Below are 27,864 nucleotides of genomic sequence, written 5' to 3'. Positions count from 1 at the left end.
TCACAGGAGTTGAGCTAGAAGAATTGCAAAGAGCAATACAGGCTCAAGATATGGAAGAAGAATTTCCACCAACTGAAGAAGTTGCTCAGGCGCAGGTGGAGGAGGTGTTGGAAATAGAGGATGCCACTGTTGCTGAACTGTTTCAAAATCAAAACCAGGCAACCTCCCCTTTGCCTTCAAAAACCCAAATGCCATTTAACAGAAAAGCAACAAGAACTAAAGCAAAAAATAACTGAGCACATGAACCAAACAACCACCAGGTTTCGACTTCCAGCGCTAAAAACAGTTGCCAAAAAACAACTTGCGCAGGCATTAAAAGATGTAAATGCTGTACTTGCAGAAATAACAACCAATAATTTGCAAGAAACAAACCAACTAATGTACAGTGCAGCAACAATAACAACACAAGAGCTCAGATATAAGATCAGTGGACCTGTAAAAAAAGGAAGTAGTACATCACCTAAATGGAAGATTAGATTAGAAAATAAAATCTCCAGGCTTAGATCAGATGGTAGTAAATTGAAAGATATGAAAGACAAGAAGCTGAAGAATGAAAACACCAAACAGTATCTGATCAAAAAATACCACCTAGATTCAAGGAAAATTAGACAAGTCCTGGAAATAATAAAGCAGAAAATAACAGCAGTGTCAAAGAAGTTTAGCAGATACGAAGGAAGAATTACACAACACAGGCAGAATCTCCAATTCCAGTCGAATCAGAGACGTTTCTACCAAAGCATAGAAGGAGAAACTGCAAGAAACATAGAAACACCAAATAAAGAAGAAAAAGTGCAATTCTGGGGAAACTTATGGGACAATCCAATAGATTATAATAAAAAAGCAGGCTGGGTGAAAGAGGTCGAAAAATGTAACCAACAAATGTAAGATCTAATAATAACACCAGAACTAATAAGTGAAAGAGCAAAGAAAATTAAAAATTGGACTGCACCAGGCGACGATGAACTGCATGGCTTTTGGCTTAAACACCTAACAAGCCTTCATAAACAACTATCAAAACAGTTCAATCACATTTTGCAAGGAGGTGATATTGAAAAATGGCTAACAACTGGGAAAACTCATCTCATCATGAAAGACCCAGCAAAAGGTGCAGTTCCAGGTAACTATAGATTGATAACCTGCCTGCCAACCATGTTCAAATTATTAACTGGAATAATAGCAGATGAAGTGATGCAACACTTATTAACTAACAAACAGCTTCCAGTTGAACAGAAAGGAAATTTCCCGAACACCAGAGGCACAAAAGACCAGCTGTTAATTGACAAAATGATTTTAGAAAATTGCAAGAGAAGAAAAACTAATCTAAGTGTTGCATGGATTGACTACAAGAAAGCCTTCAACTGCTGTCAGAAAAAACATTCAGATATTTATTTAAAAAGCAATGAGCATGTGGAGTACACAGTTAACAATCAATGGCGAGACACTTGGACGGGTTAGCATTAGAAGTGGTATTTTCCAAGGGGACTCACTATCCCCTCTGTTGTTTGTAATCGCCATGACCCCACTTTCACAAATACTGAACAAAACAGGCCTCGGATACCAAACATCTAAAACATCAAGTCAAATCAACCATCTGCTGTACATGGACTATCTGAAGTTGTATGGAAAGTCCCGGTCAGAAATCGAATCACTGCTAAACACTGTCTGTATATTCAGTAGCGATATAGCAATGGAGTTTGGACTAGACAAGTGTGCTGCATTAATAATGAAAAGAGGAAAAATAAGAAAAACAGAAGGAATAGAACTGCCCAATGGAAGCAAGATCAAGAACCTGGAAGAGAAAGAACATTACAAATACTTGGGCATTCTCCAAGCTGATAACATTGCACACACTGAAGTTAAAAGAAAAATTGGAAGTGAATACTTCAGGAGAGTTAGAAAAATCCTAAAGTCCAAACTCAACGGCGGAAACACCATACAAGCCGTAAATACCTGAGCTATATCTGTTATCAGATACATGGCAGGAATAATAGATTGGACCCAGGCAGAACTAGAGACGCTAGATCGTAAGACCAGGAAAATAATGGCCATGAATCATGCTCTGCACCCCTGCAGTGATGTCAATAGGCTATACCTCCCTCAGAGCTTAGGTGGAAGAGGAATGCTGCAAGTCCATCAAACAGTAGAGGAAGAGAAAAGAGGCCTTGAAGAATATATCAAGGACAGTGAAGAAGATGCACTTCAAATGGTCAATAACAAGAAACTATTCAACACCAATGAAACAAAGCAGGCTTACAAGAAAGAACAAGTCAAGAACCGAGCAGAAAAATGGAAAAATAAGCCCCTGCATGATCAATATTTGCACAATATAAGTGGAAAATCAGACATCAACAAGACCTGGCAATGGCTTAAGAATGGCAACTTGAAGAAAGAAACAGAGGGTTTAATACTGGCTGCACAAGAACAGGCACTAAGAACAAATGCAATAAGAGCAAAAGTAGAAAAGTCAACCACAAACAGCAAGTGCCGCCTTTGTAAAGAAGCAGATGAAACAGTGGACCACCTAATCAGCTGTTGTCAAAAGATCGCACAGACTGACTACAAACAAAGGCATGACTAGGTAGCAGGGATGATACACTGGAACATCTGCAAAAAATACAAGCTAACTGTAGCCAAAAAATGGTGGGACTATAAAATTGAAAAAGTTGTAGAAAACGAAGATGCAAAATTTTATAGGACTTCTGACTACAAACAGACAAACATCTGTTTTTTAGACAATACACCAGATATAACTGTAGTCAAGAAGAAAGAAAAACAAGTCAAAATAATCAACACAGCAATACCAAGGGTAGCAGAATAGAAGAAAAAGAAATAGAAAAAATTACCAAATACAAAGATCTACAAATTGAAATTGAAAGGCTGTGGCAGAAAAAGACCCGAAACATCCCAGTGGTAATTGGCGCCCTAGGTGCAATTCCAAAACTACTTGAGGAGCACCTCAACACCATAGGGGCCACAGAAATCACCACCAGCCAATGACAAAAAACAGCTTTCCTGGGAACAGCCTGTATTCTGCGACGATATTTATAATAACAGCAACAACATTGATAATAAAATCCAGCCATCCCAGGTCCTTGGGAAGGACTCGATGTCTGGATAAAATAAAACAGTCAATAACACCTGTCTGACTGTGTAAACAAGAAATAATAATAGTAGCCCCATAACCCTGGGTGCATGGGTGGTTTGAGAGTTCACCACCTCAACAACCGCATGATTGTCGAAAAATGGATGGTAGAGTCATGAAATTCCTCTGCCCATACGTGTACAGCCACGATGATAAGAAAGAACTCCAGGAATGTGATATCCCTCATGATCCCCTCCTCAGAGACTGGGCGGAGCACCACTTACCCCTAAAGTATAACCCAAAACCGATACCCCCAGCACCATCAGAGTACATGGAGCTCAGCCTCCAGAAACTGCTCAGTGAGCCAGAAGGACACTAAAGTCCCTCAGGAAGGAAGCCCACACAGCCAGGTCATAATGCATGCCATCAGTAACTTGCACCCTATGGTGTGGCAGTTTTAAACCTGTGACTGCATCACACAGATGCCTCAAAAAGGCACAACCAGGAGCCACTGCTCTACAGGCAAAGTTAAGATGGCCAATGACTACCTGTATCTCCCTAACGGTAGTTTTCTTGACTGACTCTAAGGCCCTAATAAGCCACCTCAGCACCTCCAGCTTATTCCTGGGAAGGTGACTAAATCCCACTACAGTGTTTAGCTCAATGCCCCAAAATGACAATTGCATGGAGGGCCCTTTGGTCTTATCTTTGGCTAGTCGAACCCCCATTTCCCTACTCAGCTGGACCAAACTCTCAAGCAGATGTTGACAAACAGTAGAGGCACTCAGCCCAGCAAAAAGAAAATCATCCAAAAAATGTGCCGTGGGCATGCAATCTGCCCTCATCCTCAGTCCCAATTCCAGAAAGGTGCTCAATGCCTCAAAAGCAGCACAAGAAACAGAGCAGGCTCTCCATAGGGAGAGCCCTGTCAAAATAATACTTACCTGCAAAGGCAAAGCCTAGGAGGTCAAAGTCTGGATGATGTACAGGCAGAATGCTGACTTGATGTTGCACTTTGCTAACAGGGCCCCAGGGCCATAGCCCCTCACCATCCTAACCGCTTCATCAAAGGAAGTATACCAAGAGGAATAAAGGTGATTGGGGATCCCATCATCAACAGATGACGTCTTAGGGTAGGAGAGATGGTGAATAAGGCAAAATTTGCCTGAGGTCTTCTTGGGAACCACCCCTAATGGTGACACCCGCAGCTTAGGAAAAGGGGGTTCATCAAAGGGGCCCAAAACTCTGACTGCTGCTACCTCCTTGTCAATTTCCCTAATCACCACCTCTTCCATGTAAATCATAGAGCACAAATTACACGCAACAAAAGCCTCACACCGCGAGGACGAAGGGATCGTGAAACCATCACGAAAACCTTCCAGCAAATAAATGTCAGCCTGACAATCCAGGTAACCCACCAGAAGCTGAGATAAAACTTCAAACTTCATTGGGCTGGGCCCCTTTACTCGGAGATGGACACCTTTTTTTTTTGGCTGGACTGGTGGTTTCTAAATCTTATGCTCCATCCCCTTGCCCTGTTACAGGCGGAGTGGGATGCTTCGCTCCACGAAACCCACACATGTGGTGGAACCTACATGGTGACCTCCTGCAATGCCCCCCACTGTTAAATTCCCAGCATACCATGTGGGGTTGAACCCACTGCTGGCTGGCATTTGAGGAATTAGAGGAACCCATTGTCTTGGACAAGTAGCCACTATTGGCCCTGTCCCCATCCACTGGGTGCGAAGGAGACATGATGTAGAGTCACAGCTCATTTAGGGGTGCATCCCATGAGAGGGTGGAGTCTAATGCTGCCCTCATTCTGAAATTTTCATCATACCTGACCCATGATAGGAACGTAGGAAGTTGCCATATCCTGAGCCAGAGCATTGGTCTACCTAGCTCAGTATTGTCTTCACAGACTGGCAGCGGCTTCTCCAAGGTTGCAGACAGGAATCTCTCTCAGCCCTATCTTGGAGGTGCCAGGGAGGGAAACTGAAACCTTCTGCTCTTCTCAGAAAAGCTCCATCCCCTGAGGGGAATATCTTGCAGTGTTCACATGTGGTCTCCCATTCAAATGCAACCAGGGCAGACCCTGCTTAGCTAAGGGGACAAGTCATGCTTGCTACCACAAGACCAGCTCTCCTCTCCTGTAAGTCTATGGTATTTATTCCACCTATTACAGTATAGCTAAACAGGATAACAAAAGTTATCATTTTTTATTTAGGATAACAAAATCTTGTCCCTGCAAAATCCATGATGGCCCGATGGATAATGTCCATGCATTTAACTAAAGATGGGCCCCTAGCTGGCTGTGCCCTGAGTATAACACCCATATAGATGCTAAAACCAGAAAGCCAGTTGTTCCAGGTCCATTCCACTGGCTTATACTTGGGAACCTCCCACACCTTGCTGGCATCGCCTTCCTTCTGCTTCACTTCAGGTTAGCAAAATAGCAAACTAAAAATATCCACGGATTCCCCTTTCAAGATCTTATCTTTTGTGGCGGGCAATAGGTGATCCCTGAGCAGCAGGCCCAAAGCCCCATAAGGTGAACGCTGGGCGGGTGGCCGGGGGGGGACCAACCCCATGGAATAGCCACTTTCAGCCCCAGCAGCTGCCAACGTATTGCCCTGAAGCACCGCACCCACAAAACCTCCTCTGCCGCCCTCTGTGTTGTAATATGCCCGGCCTGTCATACCTGACAATGTACCAGAAGCCCAGGCCTGCGCGGGTGTAGCCCAAAAGGGATTGTAACCCCAATCACTATAAGGCAATATCGGCCAGGGATACATGGGTCACTGGCCGGTACCATCCTTCCCTGGGTCACCTGATGGGCTTGGCCTCAGTGGTTCTGTTGGAGTAGAGTCTGATAGTGCAGCCACAGCAAGTGCCTGAACCAGAGGCTCTCTGGGTAATGGTGCCACTGGAGGCTGCTGATCAGGGCCATGGGGCTCCACAGGAACAGGTGTAGGCTCATTGTTATCCTTCTCCAAGGATGCCAACCTATTAAAGACTTCAATAATTCCTCTCGTGCGGTACCCCTTGTACGCTTTCTGCTTTTTGTAGGCTCACCCAAAGGGCCAGCCCCCTTTTGCGTCAGGGCTTTCTTAGCACGCTCAAGCACTTTCATCCTGTGAATCAATTTCTGTGCCATATCTGCCTCATCCTCAGATGATGACGTGAGAGGAAGCGGCCCCTTGGGATTCTTAATAGGGCACCCCCGCCTTTCTCAGCGCTTTCTTAGGCGGCATAACTGTTCTTAGGAGCATAACGGCTCCTGCAGTTCCCAAAATGACAGACTGTGCAGCAAGCATGGCCCACTCACAAGCCCTAAAGGTACTCCGCAATGAAACATAATTCAAACTGTAGGGCAGCACCAGGAAAGCAGTCCCACTGATAAGAGAAGGGAGTCTTGAGTGTGTGTGTGTGTGGGGGGGTGGTTTCCTCCTGCTGATAATGTCCCCAACCCCCACCTTTAGTGCTCACAAAATGGGCCCACAGACCCGAGAGGCCTTTACAGCCCCCTGCCAGAGACTATCCCCGACGTCAAGGCCCAAACCCCAACTGCCAAGCCAACTCACAGCCAGGGCCCAGCAGACCCGGCTGCCCAAACATGCTCCCGCCCGCAGCAATGGACAGCCACCCCAATCAAACTGCCTCAGCAATGCCACTGCTGCTCCCAGGTAATTGGCCCTCTCCACTGCCCACACTGCTCTGCCACAGCTCCTCGCCCCACAAACGGCCAAAACAGCCCCTGCCCTGGCAATAACGCTGCCACTGCAATTCCCCACTGGACCGAAGACAGGCCTACAAGGCTGCGTGGCCAGGAGGCTCCCTTCCCGAAGCCTGGAAAAAAACAAACTGAAGAGCAGAGGTGGGGAGCTGCCTGAACAGCGAGAAAGCCCCGCCCTCCACAAAGCCCTGACCCATCAGGGCACTCAAAGAAGCTGTCTGGTGAGGGAGTGGGACAAAGATCCTCCCCCCACCCTCATGAGGCAGTGGGATGGGGCATTCTGTCAAATTAAATGGAGTATCTATCATTCTTTTAATGTATATGCCAACTATTTTTATGTCACTAAACGACAAACTTTACCAGGCTCTCCGACTCAGTTTTTATTGGCTTACTTATTGCATCTACTTGCAATAGCCATTATTCCTGCCAGCTTTATACTCTTTTCAGACTGAATACGTCAAGTCACTGATGGCTGAAATGCGAAACAACTTTCATTTATGCAATATGGGTTTCAGTCACAATTACATGTCTCCATATTTTTATGCACTAGTTAATAGCTTTCAATACATTACTTTCCGCCTCAAGCTTTTTAAAGGTTTATGTCAATAAAGAGTAACAACAGAATCTAACTATCCATCTTTCAAAGAGGTTTTACTAATCAATTTTCATATGTTTCTTCTTGGCCTCAACCCAAAGGAGTCCCTGAATTCACAGAATTTTTTCAAGAATCCTAGCCACACTGTTAATTAAGGGATTTTATTGGTATATAGCATACATCACCTTAAGTTGCGCAGCAAGGAAATGCTTGATTAACAAGCAGAAGGTTGCTGGTTCGAATCCCCATACTATATCGGGCAGCAGTAATACAGGAAGATGCTGAAATGCATCACCTCATACTGCACGGTAGGAGGCAATGGTAAACCCCTCCTGCATTCTACGAAAGAAAACCACAGGGCTCTGTGGGTGCCAGGAGCTGAAATCAACTTGACGGCACACTTTACCTTTATAGCATACATCATCTGTTGATCAGAATGGCCAATTTCTATAATCTCATGGAGCATGCTATTCTCCAGATGGGGTCTAAAGGCCAGGAGTGGGCAGCTCTAGAATAAAGTTGGAATTATCTCAGTAAATGCTTCACAGTTAGTGGGATGTGATTATGCCCTCAGACAGCTGGAGTTTTTTTATCGGCATTTACAACTAATTTCTCATAAAGAGATTCAAAATATTCAGTACGATACATCTGAAACCTGAAGAGAATTAAACGTTGAGCCAAGCATATGTGCTTGGGGCAACACAAAACATTGTGAGAGAAAATGTATTCCTTTGAGTGCTCAGGCTCATACAGTTAGGACTTGTATTGTCGTCTTTCCAACATTTCAAGTAGGAGACTTCTATGGCTATCTGACTGATATGCATACAGATCTATGAAAAATTAAAAGGCAAAAGCTGTTATCTGTTTATGCAGATAAATTTGCATTTATGCTTTTACCACAATGTCCATTTCCATCTGTAAGACTTACATTATCTTGGCTAACTGTATTGTAATAGGTTACAATACATTTTATTGAATAAAATGAATTTATACATTTTATTGAATGTATAAATTGTTTTATTTGAATTCATATATAAAGTACCATCAATTTATTGCACTTGAGCAGAAGATTTCACCCACACCTCATCCTTAACTGTGTTTCATATTGCTTATACTCTATTATACTATCACAGTCATTTTTCTAACTTTCAGGTTACTGTGTTATTTCACAAAATTGACTATGTAGGGTGGTACATAAAAATAATGGCATTCTTTAGCTTCTGCTCCCCCAAGCAGTGGGAAGATTAGAGCAACATTTGCAAGGATAGTTTCCTCTGGAGTAGAGAGAACTGGAGATGTGTCATTACTTGGTGAAAATATGTTTGTTGTTACAAATCTAAAGCTTAGGAGGAAGGCAGAGAAGACGCAGAGAAGAAGAACTGACAGTTTGACTTCTGAGGCAGAATCTGAATGCAACATACTGACATACTGAAGGCAGTCCAGGCTGTTTCTGCTGAGCCTCCCCTCAAAAAACCATTTGACAAATTTGTGGTGGTTTTGGTTATTCATTATGCAGCCAGTGCAGCTCTTTCAAAATGGGGGTGATATGTTCCCAACGGGCAGCTCCAGATAACACCCTCGCTGCCGCGTTTTGCACTAGCTGCAGTTTCCGGATATTCTTCAAGGGCAGCCTCACGTAGAGCGCGTTACAGTAATCCAACCGCGACGTGACTAAGGCGTGGGTAACCGTGGCCAGATCTGCCTTCTCGAGAAAGGGACGCAGCTGGCGCACCAGCCGAAGCCGTGCAAAGGCACCCCTGGCCACCGCCTCCACCTGAGCTTCCAAGAGCAGAGCCGGGTCCAGTAGTACCCCCAAGCTGCGTACTTGCTCCTTCAAGGGGAGTGCAACCCCATCCAGAACCGGTAAAATCTCCTCATCCCGATTGGCTCTCCTACTGACCAACAGTACCTCCGTCTTATCCGGATTCAATTTCAGTTTGTTAGCCCACATCCACCCCATCACGGCCTCCAGCCCCCGATTCAGGGCATCCACTGCCTCCCTAGGATCAGATGACAAGGAGAGATAGAGCTGAGTGTCATCCGCATATTGCTGACAACTCAGTCCAAATCCCCGGATGACCTCTCCCAGCGGCTTCATGTAGATGTTAAACAGCATGGGGGACAAGACCGATCCCTGCGGGACCCCACAGGCCAACGGCCACGGGGCCGAGCAGTAGTCCCCCAGCACCACCTTCTGGACCCTCCCCTCAAGAAAGGACCGGAACCACTGCAACGCAGTGCCTCCGATTCCCATACTTGAGAGGCGGCCCAGAAGGATACCATGGTCGATGGTATCGAAGGCCGCTGAGAGGTCCAGCAGAACCAGCAGGGATGCACTCCCCCTGTCTAGTTCCCGGCGTAGGTCATCCACTAGAGTGACCAAGGCAGTCTCAGTCCCATACCCGGGGCGGAAGCCAGATTGAAAAGGGTCCAGATAATCCGTATCATCCAAGACCCTCTGCAGCTGGGACGCCACCACACGCTCCATCACCTTGCCCAAGAAGGGAAGGTTAGACACAGGTCTATAATTGTCCAGGTTGGAGGGATCAAGGGAGGGCTTTTTTAAATAGAGGTCTTACCACCGCCTCCTTGAGGCACGATGGCATCCTGCCCTCCCTTAACGAAGCATTAACTATCACCTCCAGCCATCTGCCTGTCCCCTCCCTGGCAGCTTTTATTAGCCATGAAGGGCAAGGGTCAAGAGCGCATGAAGTCGCCCGCACACTGCCCAGGATCTTGTCCACATCCTCAGGCCGCACCAACTGAAAAGAATCCAAAACAACGGGACCAGATGGTACCAGAGGCACGTCTGCCGGAACTGCCAAAACTCTGGAGTCCAGGTCAGCACGGATGCAAGCGACTTTATCTGCAAAGCGACAGGCAAACCGATCACAAAGAGCCGTAGATGACTCCTCCCCCATTGTCTGGGGGGACGTGTGGAGCAATGTTTTCACCACACGAAACAGCTCTGTTTGCCTGCACTGAGCAGACGCAATGGAGGCGGAGAAAAAACGTTTCTTCGCCGCCCCCACCGCCACGGCGTAGTCCCTAAAATGGGTTCTAGCCCGTGTTCGATCGGATTCGTGACGACTCTTCCTCCAGCGTCGCTCCAGCCATCGTCCGAGTTGCTTCATCGCCCTAAGCTCCGAGGAAAACCAAGGAGCGGAACGGGCTCCACCAAGCCGGAGAGGGCGCTTGGGGGAAACCGTGTCAACAGCCCGGGCCATCTCTCCATTCCAGAGATCAACCAAGGCCTCGACAGGGTCACCAGCTCTGGACACTGGAAACTCCCCGAGGGCCGTCTGAAATCCAAGCGGATCCATAAGCCTCCGGGGGCGGACTATCTTAATCGGCCCACCACCCCTGCAGAGGGCAGACGGAGCAGTCAAACTAAAACCCACCAGGTGATGATCTGTCCATGACAAGGGAGTGGTCTCAAATTCCCCCACCTCCAGATCATTTATTTCCCGGTCAGCAAAAACCAGATCCAGAGTGTGTCCTGCCACGTGGGTAGGGCCCGATACCAATTGAGACAGGCCCATGGTTGCCATGGAGGCCATGAAATCCTGAGCTGCACCCACTAGGGGGGCCTCAGCGTGGACATTGAAATCCCCCAAAACAATAAGCCTGGGGGAACCCAAAGCCACCTCCGAGACCACCCCCGCCAGCTCAGGTAGGGAGACTGAAGTGCAGCGGGGTGGTCGGTACACCAGCAGAATCCCTAGCCTACCTCGGAGGCCCACCCTCAAGGACAAACACTCGAAATTCTGAGATTGCCTGACCGGGCACCTGGAAACGGGAAGAGTCTCACGAAAGATGACTGCAACGCCTCCTCCCCGACCCTCGAGGCGGGGCTGCTGCACGATCTGGAAACCTGGAGGACAAAGCTGAGAGAGACCGACCCCGCCCAGCGCATCCAACCAGGTCTCCGTCACACATACCAGGTCAGCGCGCTCATCCACAATCAGATCATGGATGAGAGATGTTTTTGCATTAACTGACCTGGCATTCAGCAGCAACACCCTAATCCTCGAAGGGGTGTTCTCAGAGCTCCCTAGGGTCAGAGGGTTGGGAGAAGGGCCGGAAAAAGGAACAGGCCTCAATTGCCTGGACCGTTTTCCCCTGTAACGGCCTGCCCAACTCCCACCGCCATACCTCCCTCTGCCCGCTACCCGTGATATTGCCGCCCCCACTCCAGACCCACTTTTTCGCTCTCCCAGACACATCTCCCCAGACTAACACACCACGGCCACTTGGCTTAATAAAAACCAAGACCAGGCTTATATAGACTCCTGCTAGCTTCTCGATTAAGGGAAGACGATCTTCAGGCAGAGGAGAGAGATCTTCTGAGCCCCCAGGCAGCTCGCCCTACGGCTGAGAGCCACAAGGACGAGAGCCCTTGGGCCAGCCGGCCCTATATAGTGGCAGAAGCCCCAGCTCAGCAGCAGCCCAGGAGATGTAACACACCTGGAGAAGAGGTGGGCAGAAGCAAAAGACAGTCAGTGCCCCACCCAAGCTGTTCCCCTCTTCCTTCTTCTTCCCCAAGCCCTGGGCCAGCCTGCCCTATATAGTGGCAGAAGCCCCAGCTCAGCAGCAGCCCAGGAGATGTAACACACCTGGAGAAGAGGTGGGCAGAAGCAAAAGACAGTCAGTGCCCCACCCAAGCTGTTCTCCTCTTCCTTCTTCTTCCCCAAGCCCTGGGCCAGCCTGCCCTATATAGTGGCAGAAGCCCCAGCTCAGCAGCAGCCCAGGAGATGTAATACACCTGGAGAAGAGGTGGGCAGAAGCAAAAGACAGTCAGTGCCCCACCCAAGCTGTTCCCCTCTTCCTTCTTCTTCCATTTTGAAAGAGCTGCACTGGCTGCCGGTTCGTTTCCGGGTCCAATTCAAGGTGCTGGTTTTGACCTTTAAAGCTCTTAATGGTTTGGGCCCGGGGTATTTGAGGGACCGCCTGCTCCCAAGGGTTGCTGCCCGCTTGACAAGGACATCTGAGGGGGCCCTGCTCTGGGTGCCGACAATGAGGGAGGCCCGGCTTTCGTGCACTCGGGACAGGGACTTCTCTGTTGCTGCCCTAGACTCTGGAATGCTCTCCCGGTGGCCATTCGTTCCTCAGACTCCATCACGGCTTTTAGAAAGCTTTTAAAGACTTGGCTTTTTACCCAGGCTTTTACATGATCGTTTTTACTGCGGCTTCTCTGTTTTTATCTGTTATCTGTTGTCATGTTTTTATGCTTGTTTATATGTTTTTAGCTTGTTGTTTTTATTGTTGATCTTTTTACTGCTTTTATTGTATGTTTTAATTTTTGTAAACCGCCTTGGGGTTTTCTTTTAACGAAAGGCGGTATAGAAATAAATAAATAAATAAATAAATAAATAAATAAATAAATAAATAAATAAATAAAATTCAATTTCTTTAAAAGGCCAGCTTTTGAATAGGGATGTGCACGGAACTGGGTGAGGGAATTCGAAGGCAGGGGGGTTGACTTTAAGGGCGGAGGAGGGTGCACTTACACCTCCCTCTGCTTTTCCCCTGCCAGCACTCCATTTGGAAAGGAACCGTCAGGGTGGCAGCATACTGGAAGTACCCAACATGCCTACGTGTGTCAGAGCATGCCACACTTGCAAGCACACATATGCGCCAATGTGTGTAGGCATGTTCATACTTCCAGTGATGTAGGGACTGATGTCCTTTTCCAAACGGAGTGCTCACAGGGGGAAAGCAGAGAGAGGGATAAGTGCACCCTCCTCTGCCCTTAAAGTCAAGCCCCCCCACCTTCGAGCCAGTTGCCGGTCATTCGAACCAGTTCTGTGCACATCCCTACTTTTGAATGGGGCTTTAGTTACTTGTATTCCAGTCCTGGTGTAGAGGTGGGGCTAATGAACAGCCAGCAGCAAGAGCACTAAAAAGCAGTCTGCACTTGCTTCTCTGTACATAGTATCTATTTCATTAAACTATTAGTATTCCTGATTCCACTCCACTGCCTTGCCCTTGCAGAACTCAACTCTTTCCCTTGGATTCTACAAAATTCAGTTATAAACAACTCATGGGTCCCTTAAGTTCATGCATAAAGTTTGTTGCTGTAACTGCTGATTTGCTTTCATTTATGTAGTTTGCATTCATGATACAGCCCCCAAAGGTGGAGAAGTTATCCCTGCAGTGCTAAAGTTATTTGTTGCTAAATCATTGGCCCAAATTTTGTTTGGCTCAGAACTGGGCCCTTACCCTAACTATAGGTCACTGGAGATAATCCAATCTAAGTTTCTTAGAGCAGTATTCAGGGCCCCTCATTGTATCTCTAATGCAGTGTTGAAGTTTGAAACAAAAGCATGGATTTCAATCCTCAGTTATTGGCTTAGGATACATTTCTGCCCTCTGGGATTGATCCCTCCTATGTTGGCCAATAGGTTTCAATCCACCTGGACACGAGCACTGATGGGTAAATTTTCATCACTTGGCCTCTCTGCTGAACATTTGTCATTATTAGGTTACAGTCAGGCCAAGGAGATCCTCAAACAGAGGGTCTTGGGAACTGAACATCAGAACGATTTAAGCTCCATCCCGGAGACCATAAGAGTCCGCCTTGGTGACTTTAACTGGGAACCTGCTAGCTAGCTATTTTCCCTCTCTTTACCGAGCCATCACAGGGTTTTTCTCAGAGCAAGATATGATGCTTTACCATCAGTGGTCTTATAGGGAAGGTTTTTGAAAGCCCCTCTGGCCAGTCGGTTTTGCCTCTGTGTCTCAGGTGAGGTCGAATCTGTCCATCATGTGCTGTTGTTTTGTCCTTTTTATGATAGTCTGGTGCAATCATCTGTTTGTATATATAACTGATCAATGATTGTAATAAAGTATTTCTGATACAGATTTGCCAGTCCTCGAAATAATTTTTTTAAAAATCTGGCACCTCGGCATGGTCCAGAGGTGAAGCCCAATAGTTCTGGACAGGTGCAATGACAGAGCTCAGTTGTTATTGACAGTTTGGGGCAGGAGTATTCTTCCCACTGACTTGGGGGACTAAGTCCATGGCCTCACAGCTCCCACTGTTGTGGGGGGGCCCTCCAAATCACGAAGCCAGCCAGCCCCAACTCTCCCATCCTGGCTGCCACTGCACTTGCTGCCCACACATTGGAAAAGTGTAGGAGAGGGAGAGCATCTCAACCAATCAAGGCGTTGCTTCAGAAGCTGTCTTATTTATTTGTTCGTTATTTCTCTATGTAAACCACTTTGTAAACTTTTGTTGAAAAGCGGTATATAAATATTTGTTGTTGTTGATGTTGGGTGTTGTTGTTGTCTTCCAACTGCATACAGGCTGCCCATTGGCTACCCAGCATTTGTTGTATTTCAGTAGTGTTCCACAGCTGCTCACTGGTAATCTAACTGAGTGTGAGCTGAGTTTAAAAATCAAAGGGGGGAAAAGAGACTGCAAATGAGTAAAATGGGGGTGAGTGGGAATGGAGAAACATAAACACAGAGAGAGAGAGAGAGAAAGCAAAGCTACACAGAAAAGAGAGAGAAAACACATACTTGCAAAGAAATATCAGAGAAAGAAGAAAAAGACAAGGTTGGGGAGAAGAAAGAAAGAGATAAAAATAGAGAAAGGGAGTTTTTTTTACCTTTTCATTGTCCAATCCTCCTGTAAAACTGTCATTTTAGTTTCCATCCCCCACCCTCCCCTCAGCTTTTGTTTTTGCATTTTTCATTTTATTGAGGCAGGGCAGGATGAGATTGATGCAGGTTCGAGATTGATGCAGGTTCTGCCTTTGCAAAGGCTGGACTTCACTGTTTTTGCATATTTGTGCAAACCAACCCCAATGCAAAATATGATATGTGCAGTTCTGTGGGAAGTATCTTCATAATTCTTCTTAAAAAAACTTTTTTTTCAGTCTCATTTATTGCAATACTGCAAGAGAAAAGCAAAGCAGCTCCAACTTTTTGCCTGCTTTTCTGAATCAAAAGACAAACTGCGCAAGTCCTTTTCCCCATCTAGCCCCTAAACTGCATTAAAAAGCAACAAAAAACCCAAGATTTTCCCCCGCCCAAATTACCTTGGTTTTTTTTACATCTTTACATTCTAGCAAATTTATCTGTTTTCATATTGGATCCTTTAGAGACAAAGGGGAGAGTCGGTTAAGAAATACTTGGGATGGGAATATGTTAACTGTGTGTTGAAATGTTCCTGCGAATGCATATTTGCATAAATATACTTGTTTTACATTATTACATTCTTGTGAGTTCAGTTGCTGTTTGTGCCCTCAGGAACCTGCATGTTAAAAAAATACTCTGCATGTGTGTTTGTGTGTGTAGGGGGAAGATGCTTCATTTGCAGGGCGGGTGTGTGTGTGGCTCCAAAGCCCTATAGGTCCAGGCTCCAAAATTACCTAGGTGCACCACCTCTGGCAGCTGGTGCTGATATGCACGTTAAAGTCAGCCCAGCTGTGTCAGCTGCAGCACTGTTGTGCAAAACCACAGTTGCACAACAGCTTAAAACAGCATGCCCACACCTGTACTATGTACTAGAAAGCATGTGTGTAGGAAATAATATAAGTAGCGCTGCACAAGTGCGGACATGGGTTTTTAAGCAGTAGCATAACTGTGCTCCTGTGCAACACAGCCAGGGCTGGTTTCCATGTGCACAGAAGCACTGATTTGGGAATGTAGAGTCGCTGTGTGTACCATGTGGGCCACCTGGAGAGAAGAGCTGGTCTTGTGGTAGCAAGCATGACTTGTCCCCATAGCAAAGCAGGGTCTGCCCTGGTTGCATAGGAATGGGAGACTTGATGTGTGAGCACTGCAAGATCTTCCCTTCAGGGGATGGAGCTGTTCTGGGAAGAGCAGAAGGTTTCAAGTTCCCTCCCTGGTTTCTCCAAGATAGGGCTGAGAGAGATTCCTGCCTGCAACCTTGGAGAAGCCGCTGCCAGTCTGTGAAGACAATACTGAGCTAGATAGACCAATGGTCTGACTCAGTATATGGCAGTTTCCTATGTTCCTATGTTCCTCCCCCTCGTCACCCAGTTGTTATGCAAACTTCACCAAAATGCTAAAAATATTTTTAATAAATTGAAGTTAGCTTTAAAAAGCAACTTATTTTTTATCGCAATGAAGTGCAGTAAGAGAAACAAAGGAGAGCTCAGAGTGTCTGATCTATTGCTGTCTTTGAATTGTGTTTTCTTATGGCTACTACCCTAGGAGTACATTGGGCAATGTAGGCAAATCCCAACTGTGGGAATGAATGCTTCTAAGTTACTCACATATGTGAAGCAACTGCCACATGCTGTATGCGACTGTATACACACCACCACAAACCAACCTAAGTGCAGAGCTACAAATGGCAGCTGGGCTCAGTGGGGCAGAGAGTGGGTGACTCTTGTGTCAACTCAGATGGCAGGAATATGTCCCTGAGGGCTGTACAACCCTGAGGGACATATTCTTGGGAGAGAAAGGGGCTTTAGGAGAGTGGGGAGAAAAACAAAAATCACCCGTCCCCCTGTCTGCGACTGAGCTGCAGAGTAAGGCTTCAGCACAGCTACTGTGCTGCCACTCTGAAAGGGTGGAATCTTCCTCCCACCATTGGGGAAGATGTCAGCCAATGGTAACACATGTAATCGATGTCCAGGTGGTGAAAGCAAGAAGGAGATACCATTTCTAAATATAACTTTCTTTGTACCCTTTAGGAACACATGCTTTTTGTAAAGCCCTATACAGGTTCTTGTAGCAGGAACAGCAATCCTTCCATCTTTCTTCCACCCATTAAGACTAAATTATCTTTCCATCTTCCAGTGAATTTAGGCAAGTCCCTTTTTTCATTGACTAGGAGCAATTTGTTCTAATCCCTCTTCCACTATTTGGCCTCTTCTTTTCCTCATAGTAGCACAAAACAATAATTCTATTAACTTAGGAACATAGGAAGCTGCCTTATACCGAGTCAGACCATTGGTCCATCTAGCAGACCTTGTAGTCCGGAAAATGCCCAGGTTACCATTCAGGTATTAGTCAGTTTTTAGGGCCTCAAATTGCATAAAATGTAAATAGCATAAAACTGGCATCTGTATGCCACAGAAAGAGTGTATGAATTATTTTCTTCCCAATGCCTTTGGCAGAAGTGCATGCTTCAACATAGCCTCTGGGCAGGTCACAGAATTAATTTGTGGAGGAGGTTTATGAATTAGTAGCTTTAGCTTTTTGTGCTTTTATTAGCCTTATACCTCTCTTGTATTATGAATACACACACACAACTGTCTCATCAAATCAAACACCTAAAATCCTAAAATCATTTTGAACACTAGCAATGAAAGTATTCACCAGCTATATATTTGGTGCCCTAGTTATACTGCTGGTACAGATGCCATATCTTGATGTGTGAGTCACAAAAGCTGGCCAGGATTCACAAAAGCTGCATCAAAACCTTTATATTTCATTCTGTATATTTTTGTATCATCTGTAAGTGATCAGGTCCTTTCTGAAAACAGGTTTTAGTTTCGTAGGGCCCATATTAATCGATTCAAATGTCACCTTATAAATCCTATAACCATGGAAATATGTTTAATAGTTAACATGATGTCTATCAAAGGGAAAGGAAACATTTGCTATGGTTTCTTAAACGTTCACTTTTTTTATTGTGCTGTTTCTATGACTTTTATTAAATTGGAAGCTGGCTGTATGAAATTTCGTACAGCCAGCATTAATAGAAGCTTATTCATGTGTTCGCTCTTCATGAACGGTGAACATGAGGGGGGCAAGTGGGCATGTGCCAGCTAGCTACGCCCCCTAATTCATCAATCTTTTTTTAAAAAAATAGTTTCTTTATCATACAATTTAAAAGTTGAAATTAACATACAACCATCAGTTGATGGATGAACCATCAAAATGAGCCATTTCTTTTGATCGCATGAGAGGGCTTCAATGCGGTCAGTGGGGAAGGCAGCAGAAACTCGCCTTCCCTGCAGATGATCCGGCTGCCAGGTCTGAGAGGGTCAGGGCATGCAATCCTGTGTGCCCAGATGGTCCGCTGTTGTCTCCGGCAGCACAGAAGTGCGAGGATGCATCATCCCCGCCCCCCCCAACTCCCACAATACACTGTGCCAATGCTCAGTGCATTGTGGGGATACCCCCAGTGACAGGTGGGTGCCTGTCAGTGTTGCAGCATCGGCTGAAAGCAGCCGACACTGCACATGATTTGAAAAATGGGGCAAAGAGAGCATTTGCTCTCTTCACCTCGTTTAGGACACAGGTTCCAAAATGGAGTTAGGCGGTGCTGGGTTTTAGAAATAGGACATAAATACGTGAGGTTCACCGTCTCACTCACTGAGTCTAAAGTAATTCTGAAGGGCATATCTGCACAGTCACTTCCCCATGTTGTTCAGATTGCTTAGGTTATACATGCCTTCGCTAGCACAAAACTCTGGGTGAGGTTTTGATGATAATGGGGGGAGTTGTTAGCCAGGAACCCCAACTTGAGGTCTCAAGTACACTCTCAAAAGAGGTGCCACAAACTTCAGGTTTGTGGTACAGAATGACTCAAAACTAGCACAAAACTCTGCAAGTGGGGGGGGATATGCACCTTTGGGGTTCATAGGTAACAGAGCTAAGCTAGACAGTGAGCCCTTTCTCACGATTGATGAGAAAGGGCTACAGGGTCAGCGGGGAGGAAGCCTTAAAAAGCTTACCTCCCCATAGCTCTTCATTGAGAATCTGGGCGTGGAAAATCAGTGAGCACAGAGATCGGAGGAGGGAGGCTGGCTTGGCAGGTTTGCTGCTGAGGCATCACTAGGGTCGGGCCTGATTCTATCGGTTTGCACATGTGGGCAGGACCGAGCTTGGCTTTATTAGGCTGGTTTTGCCTGCATGTGAGAACAGCCTCAGTAATTTCTGATCTATCCAGTCCCTTTTGGCTGCTTTCTACCCACCATCGCAGCCTGATGATAGAGCAACACCTGGTAAGGGTTTAACAGCTGCTCCCATCCCTAGCATTGACTCCTGCCTATTGCAGACCATGAGTGACCAGTCTGTGCTAGAGAAGGAAAGCATGGGGTCGAAGTGCTAGTGGGCACTAGGGGTGTGCAATTCGGGATTTCGGGTGATTCGGCTCGGACCCGAACCGAATCACCCCTGTTCTGTTTTGTGCCCGAATCTGAGTCACCCGAATCACCTTTGATTCGGTTCGGATTCGGATTTAATCTGAATCCGAATTGATTCGGGGGGGTAAAAAGGGCCCCAGGGGCAAAATTTTGGGGTGGGGTGGTAGTGCCCAATGGGTAGAGTCTACCACCCCAATTTCAGGGGGATTGGGCAAAATCCTGATTTTTGGTGAATTTTTAAAGTTTTAGTGACTTTGGGGCAGTTCGGGGGCATAGCATGGGATCTGGGCAAAAGGAGTGGGGTGGGGTGGTAGTGCCTAATGGGTGCAGGCTACCACCCCAATTTCAGGGGGATTGGGCAAAGGGCTGATTTTTGGTAAATTTCTGAAACTTTCATTCTTTGGGGCAGATTGGGGCAGAAAGTGGGGCCTGGGGCAGAATAGTGGGGTGGGGTGGTAGTGCCTAATGGGTGGAGCCTACCACCCCAATTTCAGGGGGATTGGGCAGAGGGCTGATTTTTTGAGAATTTTTGAAGTTTGGGTGTCTTTGGGGCAGATTGGGGGCAGAAAGTGGATCTGCCCCAAAGGAGTGGGGTGGGCTGGTAGATAGTGCCTAATGGGTGGAGGCTACCACCCATCCCCAATTTAAGAGTGATTGGGCAGAGGGGTGAATTTTGGTGAATTTATTTTTATGAGGTTTGTCTTCATAAGGTGAAGTGTGCTAAATTGATTACTTCCTCATATTATTCATAGTAATTGAGGTGTGAAAAAGTGAAAGTGGGGTCATGAGAGTTGTTTAATTGAAAAAAATCTCATTTGCTATGATAGAATGAGAATTCACACCTCAGAAAAAACTTCTGAGGTGTGAATTCTCATTGTATCATAGCAAATGAGATTTTTTTTCAATTAGACAACTCTCATGACCCCACTTTCACTTTTTCACACTCTCTATTACTATGAATAATATGAGGAAGTAATCAATTTAGCACACTTCACCTTATGAAGACAAACCTCATAAATTCACCAAAATTCACCTCTCTGCCCAATCACTCTGAAATTGGGGATGGGTGGTAGTCTCCACCCATTAGGCACTATCTACCAGCCCACCCCACTCTTTTGGGGCAGATCCACTTTCTGCCCCCAAACTGCCCCAAAGTCACTAAAACTTCAAAAATTCTCAAAAAATCACCCCTTTGTCCAAAGCCCCTGAAATTGGGGTGGTAGCCTCCACCCATTAGGCACTACCACCCCACCCCACTATTCTGCCCCAGGCCCCACTTTCTGCCCCAATCTGTCCCAAAGACATGAAAGTTTCAGAAATTTACCAAAAATCAGCCCTTTGCCCAATCCCCCTGAAATTGGGGTGGTAGCCTGCACCCATTAGGCACTACCACCCCACCCCACTCCTTTTGCCCAGATCCCATGCTATGCCCCCGAACTGCCCCAAAGTCACTAAAACTTTAAAAAATCACCAAAAATCAACCGTGAACCGAATCACCCGAATTTTTCGTGCCCGAAATTCGGGTGATTCGGCTCGTGCCCGAAAAATATCGGGGGACATCGGGGGTGATTCGGTTCGGCGCCGAATCACCCGAAATTGTTCGTTTCGGGCACAGATCGTTCTGTGCCCGAAATTTTTTGCACATCCCTAGTGGGCACCTGTGCTTCCTGCCCTTCCAACTGCATAAAAGGACTTGATTGCACCCATAGTCTCTAAAAGCAATTACGTGGCATTATCCTTTTACATTACAAGTTATTGCTTCCTTAATGAGACAGTCATTTATACATGGTTCTCTTTGTTGTCTTTTGATTCTTCCTTTTACTTTTTTGCCTTGCTTATTAAATACTTTCCCTTGATTGTTTTGAAAGGATAAAATTTTCTTAGGTCTTTGCATAAAGGAAATCTCACTCTATTGGGTCTTGTTCCTTTTCTTCTAGCAGCCCACTTTCAGCAACATCTTCTCTTTATATGATACGCTAAGGTTTTTACGTGGCAAGCCCCACCCACATAGTGCTTTACCAATCGAAAGTAACAGAGCGGAATCACCATGGTGATTCGGCAGTGGGGATTTCATATGCAGATAGGGAAGAGCAGCAGGCAAGTGAATGAGCTAGTGGTGGGGAGGGGGCAAGAAAGCAGGCGGCAGGGAAGGGGAAAGCGAGTGGCAGGGAGGGGGCGAGTGAGTGAGCGGCAGGCAGGGGTTGGCTAAGGGTGTGTGGCTGACACTAAGCAATAAATCAGGGGCTGTGGCAGGGGGCAAGGAGAGCACCAAAGTCCTTGCACCCAGAAGCTCTGTGCAGGTTCAGCTTGTACTTAATAAACCACATAGTTAATGCTCCATATATGTCTTATTGAAATTAGATACATGCACTTAGTGGTACAATGTATTTCATGCAGTCATTATTTCTTTAAATTTTGTCATTCTTGCAAGCCTGTTCAGATTGACACATATTGGCCACTTGCAATTCACCTGTTCATAGACTGGACCCAAGTCTATCTGTTAGGCTGATGAAATCAGTGTTGTTTAAAAATATATTTATTGCTGAAAGTTTCTTCTGCTGTCTTACCTGTACAACCTGTGCATAAGATCTACTCATAGGAGGAATGTCACATCAGGGGAGGGAACCCGGGGAAGATCATGTCTCCATCTTCATTATTTTATTTTATTGTATTATTTTACTTTATTTTGAAAGAGGAATTATTATTTCGGGAGGAAAATTGTATTTCAGAGGTAGAGCACACATGTTTTAAAACAGAAAGTCCAGTGCTGTGGGGAAGATATATGGAGGGACCTTAATGAAATCTAGAAACCCAACCTGATTTCCCCCAGTTTAGTGAGTTATAAACTCTCTGTATCTTTCTAAAAACAGTAGCTAAGAGAAACGTCCATGGCTCTCAGCCCCGCTATAATCTAAGCATGGAAAAGGTCCCAGTTACAGTCTCTAGTGTTTCCAATTAAAGGGTTTCACGTAACAGAGCTGAGAAAGACACCTGCCTGGGACCTGGGAGAGCTGAGCTTCTGCCAGTTGGAGTAGATACGACTATGGAAAACTGCTCCAAGGCAGCTCCATGTGATCATTCATGACCTTACACTGCTCATGAGAGTAAACCATTAATGGGTGCAGTTAATTCCAATAGTATATTTGCTACAGTTCTTCCCATAACACATACACATACATACGCGCACATGCACACACAATGCACAGATGCAGGAGGGAGTTGGATATGAACTTTAGGGTGTATTCAAGGATACAATGAGAAGCAATAGGCCTGTGGATCTATTCATGTGAAATAAGTAAGCCCTCAAACAATTTACAGAATCCTCTGCAATGAGCAGGGCTTCTGTTGCAGTAACTTGGGTAGATAATTCAATATGGAAAGCTTTACTCAAGGCTTGACTGGTTACACAAACGTTTATCTGGAGAATAACTCGCTTAACATTTAATTCAATCTTTAATCTTAAAAGCTGTCCCTAAATTCAGTTTGTTTAGTGGGACCTCATTTGTGTTTAAATCATTACTATCAGCCACTGGTTTTTAATTCCACAGTATCTAATTATCATTTATTATATGCTTTATTGTTTTGTTTGGGTTTGGTTTTTTCAGAGTGTTTTAGAAGATTCTTGACAGGCCATACTGATCAATGTTTGTAGTGCTTTAATTATACTAGAGACATTTTGTTCAAAATGTGTCTTCCTTTTACAGCTCATTCAAACATTTGATTGGAGGCCTGGATGATGTTTCCAATAAAGCATATGAGGATGCTGAAGCAAAAGCAAAGTAAGTGTCAATTAGGGCTTCTAGCCTTCTTATATTTTCCCCAGTATTCCTGCTTGCATGCAGTGTTTTTTAAGAGTAATACCTAATTAAGGTGTTTTTGAAAACATCCCCCCTTTGCTGAAATAAAAGGCCAATAAAAAGGTTAAAAAAAAAGAATAAAATCAAATCACTCCTTTTCCGCTAGTTAATTATTTTTATCATACCTCTACCCAAAGACAGAACAGATTACATAGTGTTTCTTAAGACAATAAGGCTGTTCACATCAGCAGTCCTACCTGGATAGGGCTGCTTGTGCGAAGCATTGGGATAGAGACCAATTGCAGCGCTGCCTTCTCACGTAGCCCAGGAATTTCACCCAGGTAGAGGATCTACTTGGCACACAGCCCAAGTAGACACAGAGCCAGTTGCCTTGAGCATGGTGCATTGTGGGCTATCTGGAGGCCAGGATTCCTTTTCCTTGCCTCCAGAATGCCTCGTGGCTCATGGCATCATCGGCCATGTGGGAGCTTGAGCCACGTGGCTGGGATTGCCACTGGATCCACGCATGTGCAGAGGTCTGAAATGGGCTGAAGAAGGCCCCAAGCGGCCCCAAATTGGGCCCGAGCCATCCCAACACACTTGGGGGGAAGCCAGCCACTGCCACCCCCCATCCCCGTGGCCACCATTGCTGACCATTTTAACCCTATTTAATGCACGGTAAGAGGTTTGAACAAGGCCCAGGGCCCAGTTCAGGGCGTAGGGCAGTACCGAACTTGTCTGGTCCAGTTTGAATCCCGGGGAAACTGGTTTTGTGCATACCCCATTAACAACCAAAGACACTAGCAAGGATTTTTCTGCAAGCCTAATCCATGGAGCTGATGGCAAGATGGATTACTTGCCTCTACTAAAGCATGGCTACAACAACCCAGTTTCTATTGGGGTTAAGAATCCCCACATCAGTAAGAATTGCAACTCCTGAATCTCCATCCACTGCATGTGTAAAAAAGGAGAGGGTAATGGGAAGAAAGGACAGTATTATTCCCTCTGTCTCATACTCTGCTGAGCCACCTAATGGCACAGCGGGGAAATGGCTTGACTACCATGCCAGAGGTTGCCGGTTCGAATCCCCGCTGGTATGTTTCCCAGACTATGGGAAACACCTATGGCAGCAGCAATATACAGTAGGAAGATGCTGAAAGACATCATCTCATACTGCATGAGAGGAGGCAATGGAACCCCCTCCTGTATTCTACCAAAGACAACCACAGGGTTGTGTGGTCGCCAGGAGTCGACACCGACTCGATGGCACTCTTTACTTTACATCATACTCTGAACCTAATTTAGATTATCACAGATCTTCACACTTATTTCACAGGGAGTATCGTAAAAGCTATAGGAAGATTGAGATGAAAGACTAGCTAGTGCCTGGAATCTCCTTGCATTGCTCTTATAATTTGGAAACATATTTTCACTTCTCAAAAACCTGCATAAAAATAATCCATATTCCAGCAAATTGATGATAAGGGCTGCTATAATTGCCACTTAGACATTCTTCTGCCTCAATGATCTTAATAGAAAGTCTTACAACTGTGCATTATAGTTTAATCTCTTCTATGAAACCAGAAATGGCTTCTATAATTTTTGCAATAAATGAACAGGATAAAATATTCTTGAGAGGCACAAAGTGGAAGGTCCTAAATGGTATAAAATTCAAATGGCAGCTCAACTGTATTGTATTGTATTGTATTGATGGCTGCTCTTGGGTCTTGTTGATAACACCATAGAATTTTTGTCTAATAGGAGAACCTTGTATGCTCTGTTAAGTCAGAACATTATGAATATCTGGCGGGCTTCTGTGTGCATAACCTTAACTGGATTGGGAATCTCATACATCAGGATAAATATTATTATTTTAGTTAGTGTTACCACACTTATGCAGATGTGTGTCAGCTATCAGAAGGTAAAAGAATTCTGCTGATCTGTGTGCAGTGCCTTAGGGATGCTGAAAGTCCCTCTTTAGGTCTTCTGGGAAGAGAACATGAACTGTTGGTAAGGTGCGGGTGCAGCACCCAGAACTGTAGCTCTGTGTGAGCTCACAGCAATCTGGGAGCACCGAGAAACCCTAGCAGTCAGGCCCCAACTGCAAGACTCATGCCAGCCCACTTTGGGATAATCTCAGCCTTAGAAAGATTTTCTCTGAGCTTTCTGCGTAGGGAGTCCTGAACTCTTCAGCAAGTCAACACAAGATTATTAGATCTTATGACAGTCTGTTACTGAGAGAACATTACTGGCTTACAGTTGTGGCGGGTGAGGGCAGCCCGTGCAGTGGCCAGGTATGTTCTGTACACGGGGCCTGTGCTGTGCAAAATGCCAGGCAGGAAGCCACTGCTCCCTGCAGAGTTCAGGTGCCAGCGATATCACTGGTTAAGACTGTTAAAGGTACCTCTCACCGCCGCCTGGCGTCTCCCTCACTGGCTGCCACAGTAAGATGATAATGCTAAGATACTTCCCTGTACTTTTAGCAACATTTCCATGAAGTCCTAAGGTTTTTGAATGATTAGCCTCAGTAGAGTCTGTGGACTTTGTGAAGCTGAAAATATAAATGACTTATGCCTCTAAAAGTCACAAGTAAAATGTTCTTTTTACCCTCATTTGAAACTGGGTTGGATCAAATCTTATTTGAAGAAAGAAAGAAAAATCATAAAACTTTGTGTTCATTGTTCTGTGACTCCATGTTTCTAGTCAGGATGAGACAGACATTAGACATTATTATTTATATATAACCTTTCAACTAAAAAGTTCTCCGAATGAATTGTATAGAAAAAGAAGAATTAGACTATTAGCTTTAACAAGGTAAGACCCTCGTGCTGTTTCATCCAACAACCCCCTTGTACACTTGTTTAAAATGGCAGCTATTATTAATATGGATATTGGACGATCGACAACCCCACTGTGTTGCATGTTATCTGAAAATACTGTGCACTTACAGTGCTAGAAATCAAAGAGACCCCACAAAATTCTGTTGTAACACTGTAATCACACTTTATGTCCATAGATACTTAGAACAGAACCTGTTCCTTCCATGTTTGGTGGGAAAGGAGCATAGATGCAGTGCACACAAGGCCATTTTATCCTACTTTCCAGTAGGCTTATGAGATCACCCAGCATTCTGTATGTGTCTGTTTGTGTGTCTGTCCGTGTTTCCCCCACTATCAACGTTGCAATGCCTGGACCAATATGAACCAAATCAGGTACAGCTGTAGGGACACATAGGGACACCTCAATGGCATACTTTGTGATGATGTCATCCATCCTGATACAAAATGGCAGACCCTTGAACTTTTGAGGTGCAAGTGGGCTAATTTGTGGACTGCCTAACCAATTTAAACCAAATTGGGTACAGTTTCAGTGAGTGACACACAGGCACACCTCAACGGCATAGTTTGTGATGATGTCATCCACAACTATTCAAGATGGCAGACGCATAAACCTTTGAGGAGAAAGTGGGCTAACTTGTGAACCTCTTAACTGATTTGAACCAAATTTGCTACAGCTGTAGGGACACATAGGGATGCCCAAATGGCATGGTGTACGATGATGTCATTCACTCCATAATACTACTCGATTTTACCCAACCCAACCTGCTGTTATTACTATATTTCAAACCCTACTGAGTCCATATTAGAAAAATAATTCTTTAAGTAAAGCAAAAATGGTTCCCAATCTTCTTTAAAACATTCCAAATTTCTGTCTCTCATAAGTGCTGTAAGCTTTGCCATCTCAGCATATTCCAAAATTTTTATCAACCAGTCTTCTTTTGAGGGCATTTTAGTGTCTTACCATTTCTGCGCATATACTATCCTGGCCGCCGTGGTTGCATACATAAAAAATGTTAAATTTCTTCTAGAAAACTCTCTTTCAGTTATTCCCAGTAGGAAGGATTCTGGCCTCTTAAGAAATGTCACTTTAAAGATTTTCTTCAACTCATTGTATATTATATCCCAAAAAGCCTTTGCCTTCCCGCATGACTACCACATATAGAAAAAAGTTCCTTCACATTGTCCACATTTCCAACATTTGTTTGAAACATTTTTATACATTAATGCTAATTTTTTCAGTGTCAGATACCACCTATACATCATCTTATAATAATTTTCTTTTAAAGTATAACATGCAGTAAACTTTAAATCAGTTTTCCATAATTTTTCCCAAGCAGCTATATCTATATTATGACCCACATCTTGAGCCCATTTTATCATAGTCATTTTAACCACGTCATCTCTTGTTTCCTCCAAAAGCAACAACTTATACATCTTAGGGACTAATCTTTCATCATTTTCACACAGCTCCTTCTCAAATCTTGACATTTGATCCACAAACCCAACCTTAAGATCCTTTTAATAAATTCCATTTAGTTAATGATACTGAAACCAATTACTAACCAAATTTTGTACTTCATTTAAATTTTTTAATTGATAGCCCTTCTCTTGAAAACATAACAAATCCCTATAGGTACCCCATTCAGATTGCATATTGTCTCTTTACGTACCAAAGCCTCAATCAGGGATACCCATAGTGGAGTTTTACATTCCAACCATTTTTTATATTTTGCCCATACT

At 45.0% G+C, this 27,864-nt stretch overlaps 1 protein-coding gene across 2 annotated transcripts in view; it reads left to right on the top strand.

Moving 5' to 3' along the window:
• The window catches only part of PRKG1 (protein kinase cGMP-dependent 1), a 1,007,212-nt gene that overhangs the window by 834,239 nt on the left and 145,109 nt on the right, over positions 1 to 27,864 (top strand). For both annotated transcript variants that reach the window (XM_053305274.1, XM_053305273.1), the window contains exon 9: positions 23,192 to 23,266. In XM_053305274.1, coding sequence (XP_053161249.1) covers positions 23,192 to 23,266 — 75 coding nt within the window. The remainder of the gene's footprint in view (positions 1 to 23,191; positions 23,267 to 27,864) is intronic.

The sequence above is a fragment of the Hemicordylus capensis genome, chromosome 3 (assembly GCF_027244095.1).
Source record: "Hemicordylus capensis ecotype Gifberg chromosome 3, rHemCap1.1.pri, whole genome shotgun sequence".
In the NCBI taxonomy this organism is placed as follows: domain Eukaryota; kingdom Metazoa; phylum Chordata; class Lepidosauria; order Squamata; family Cordylidae; genus Hemicordylus; species Hemicordylus capensis.
Note: the sequence above shows the minus strand (reverse complement) of the source record. Positions and strands in the feature narration are given on the sequence as shown.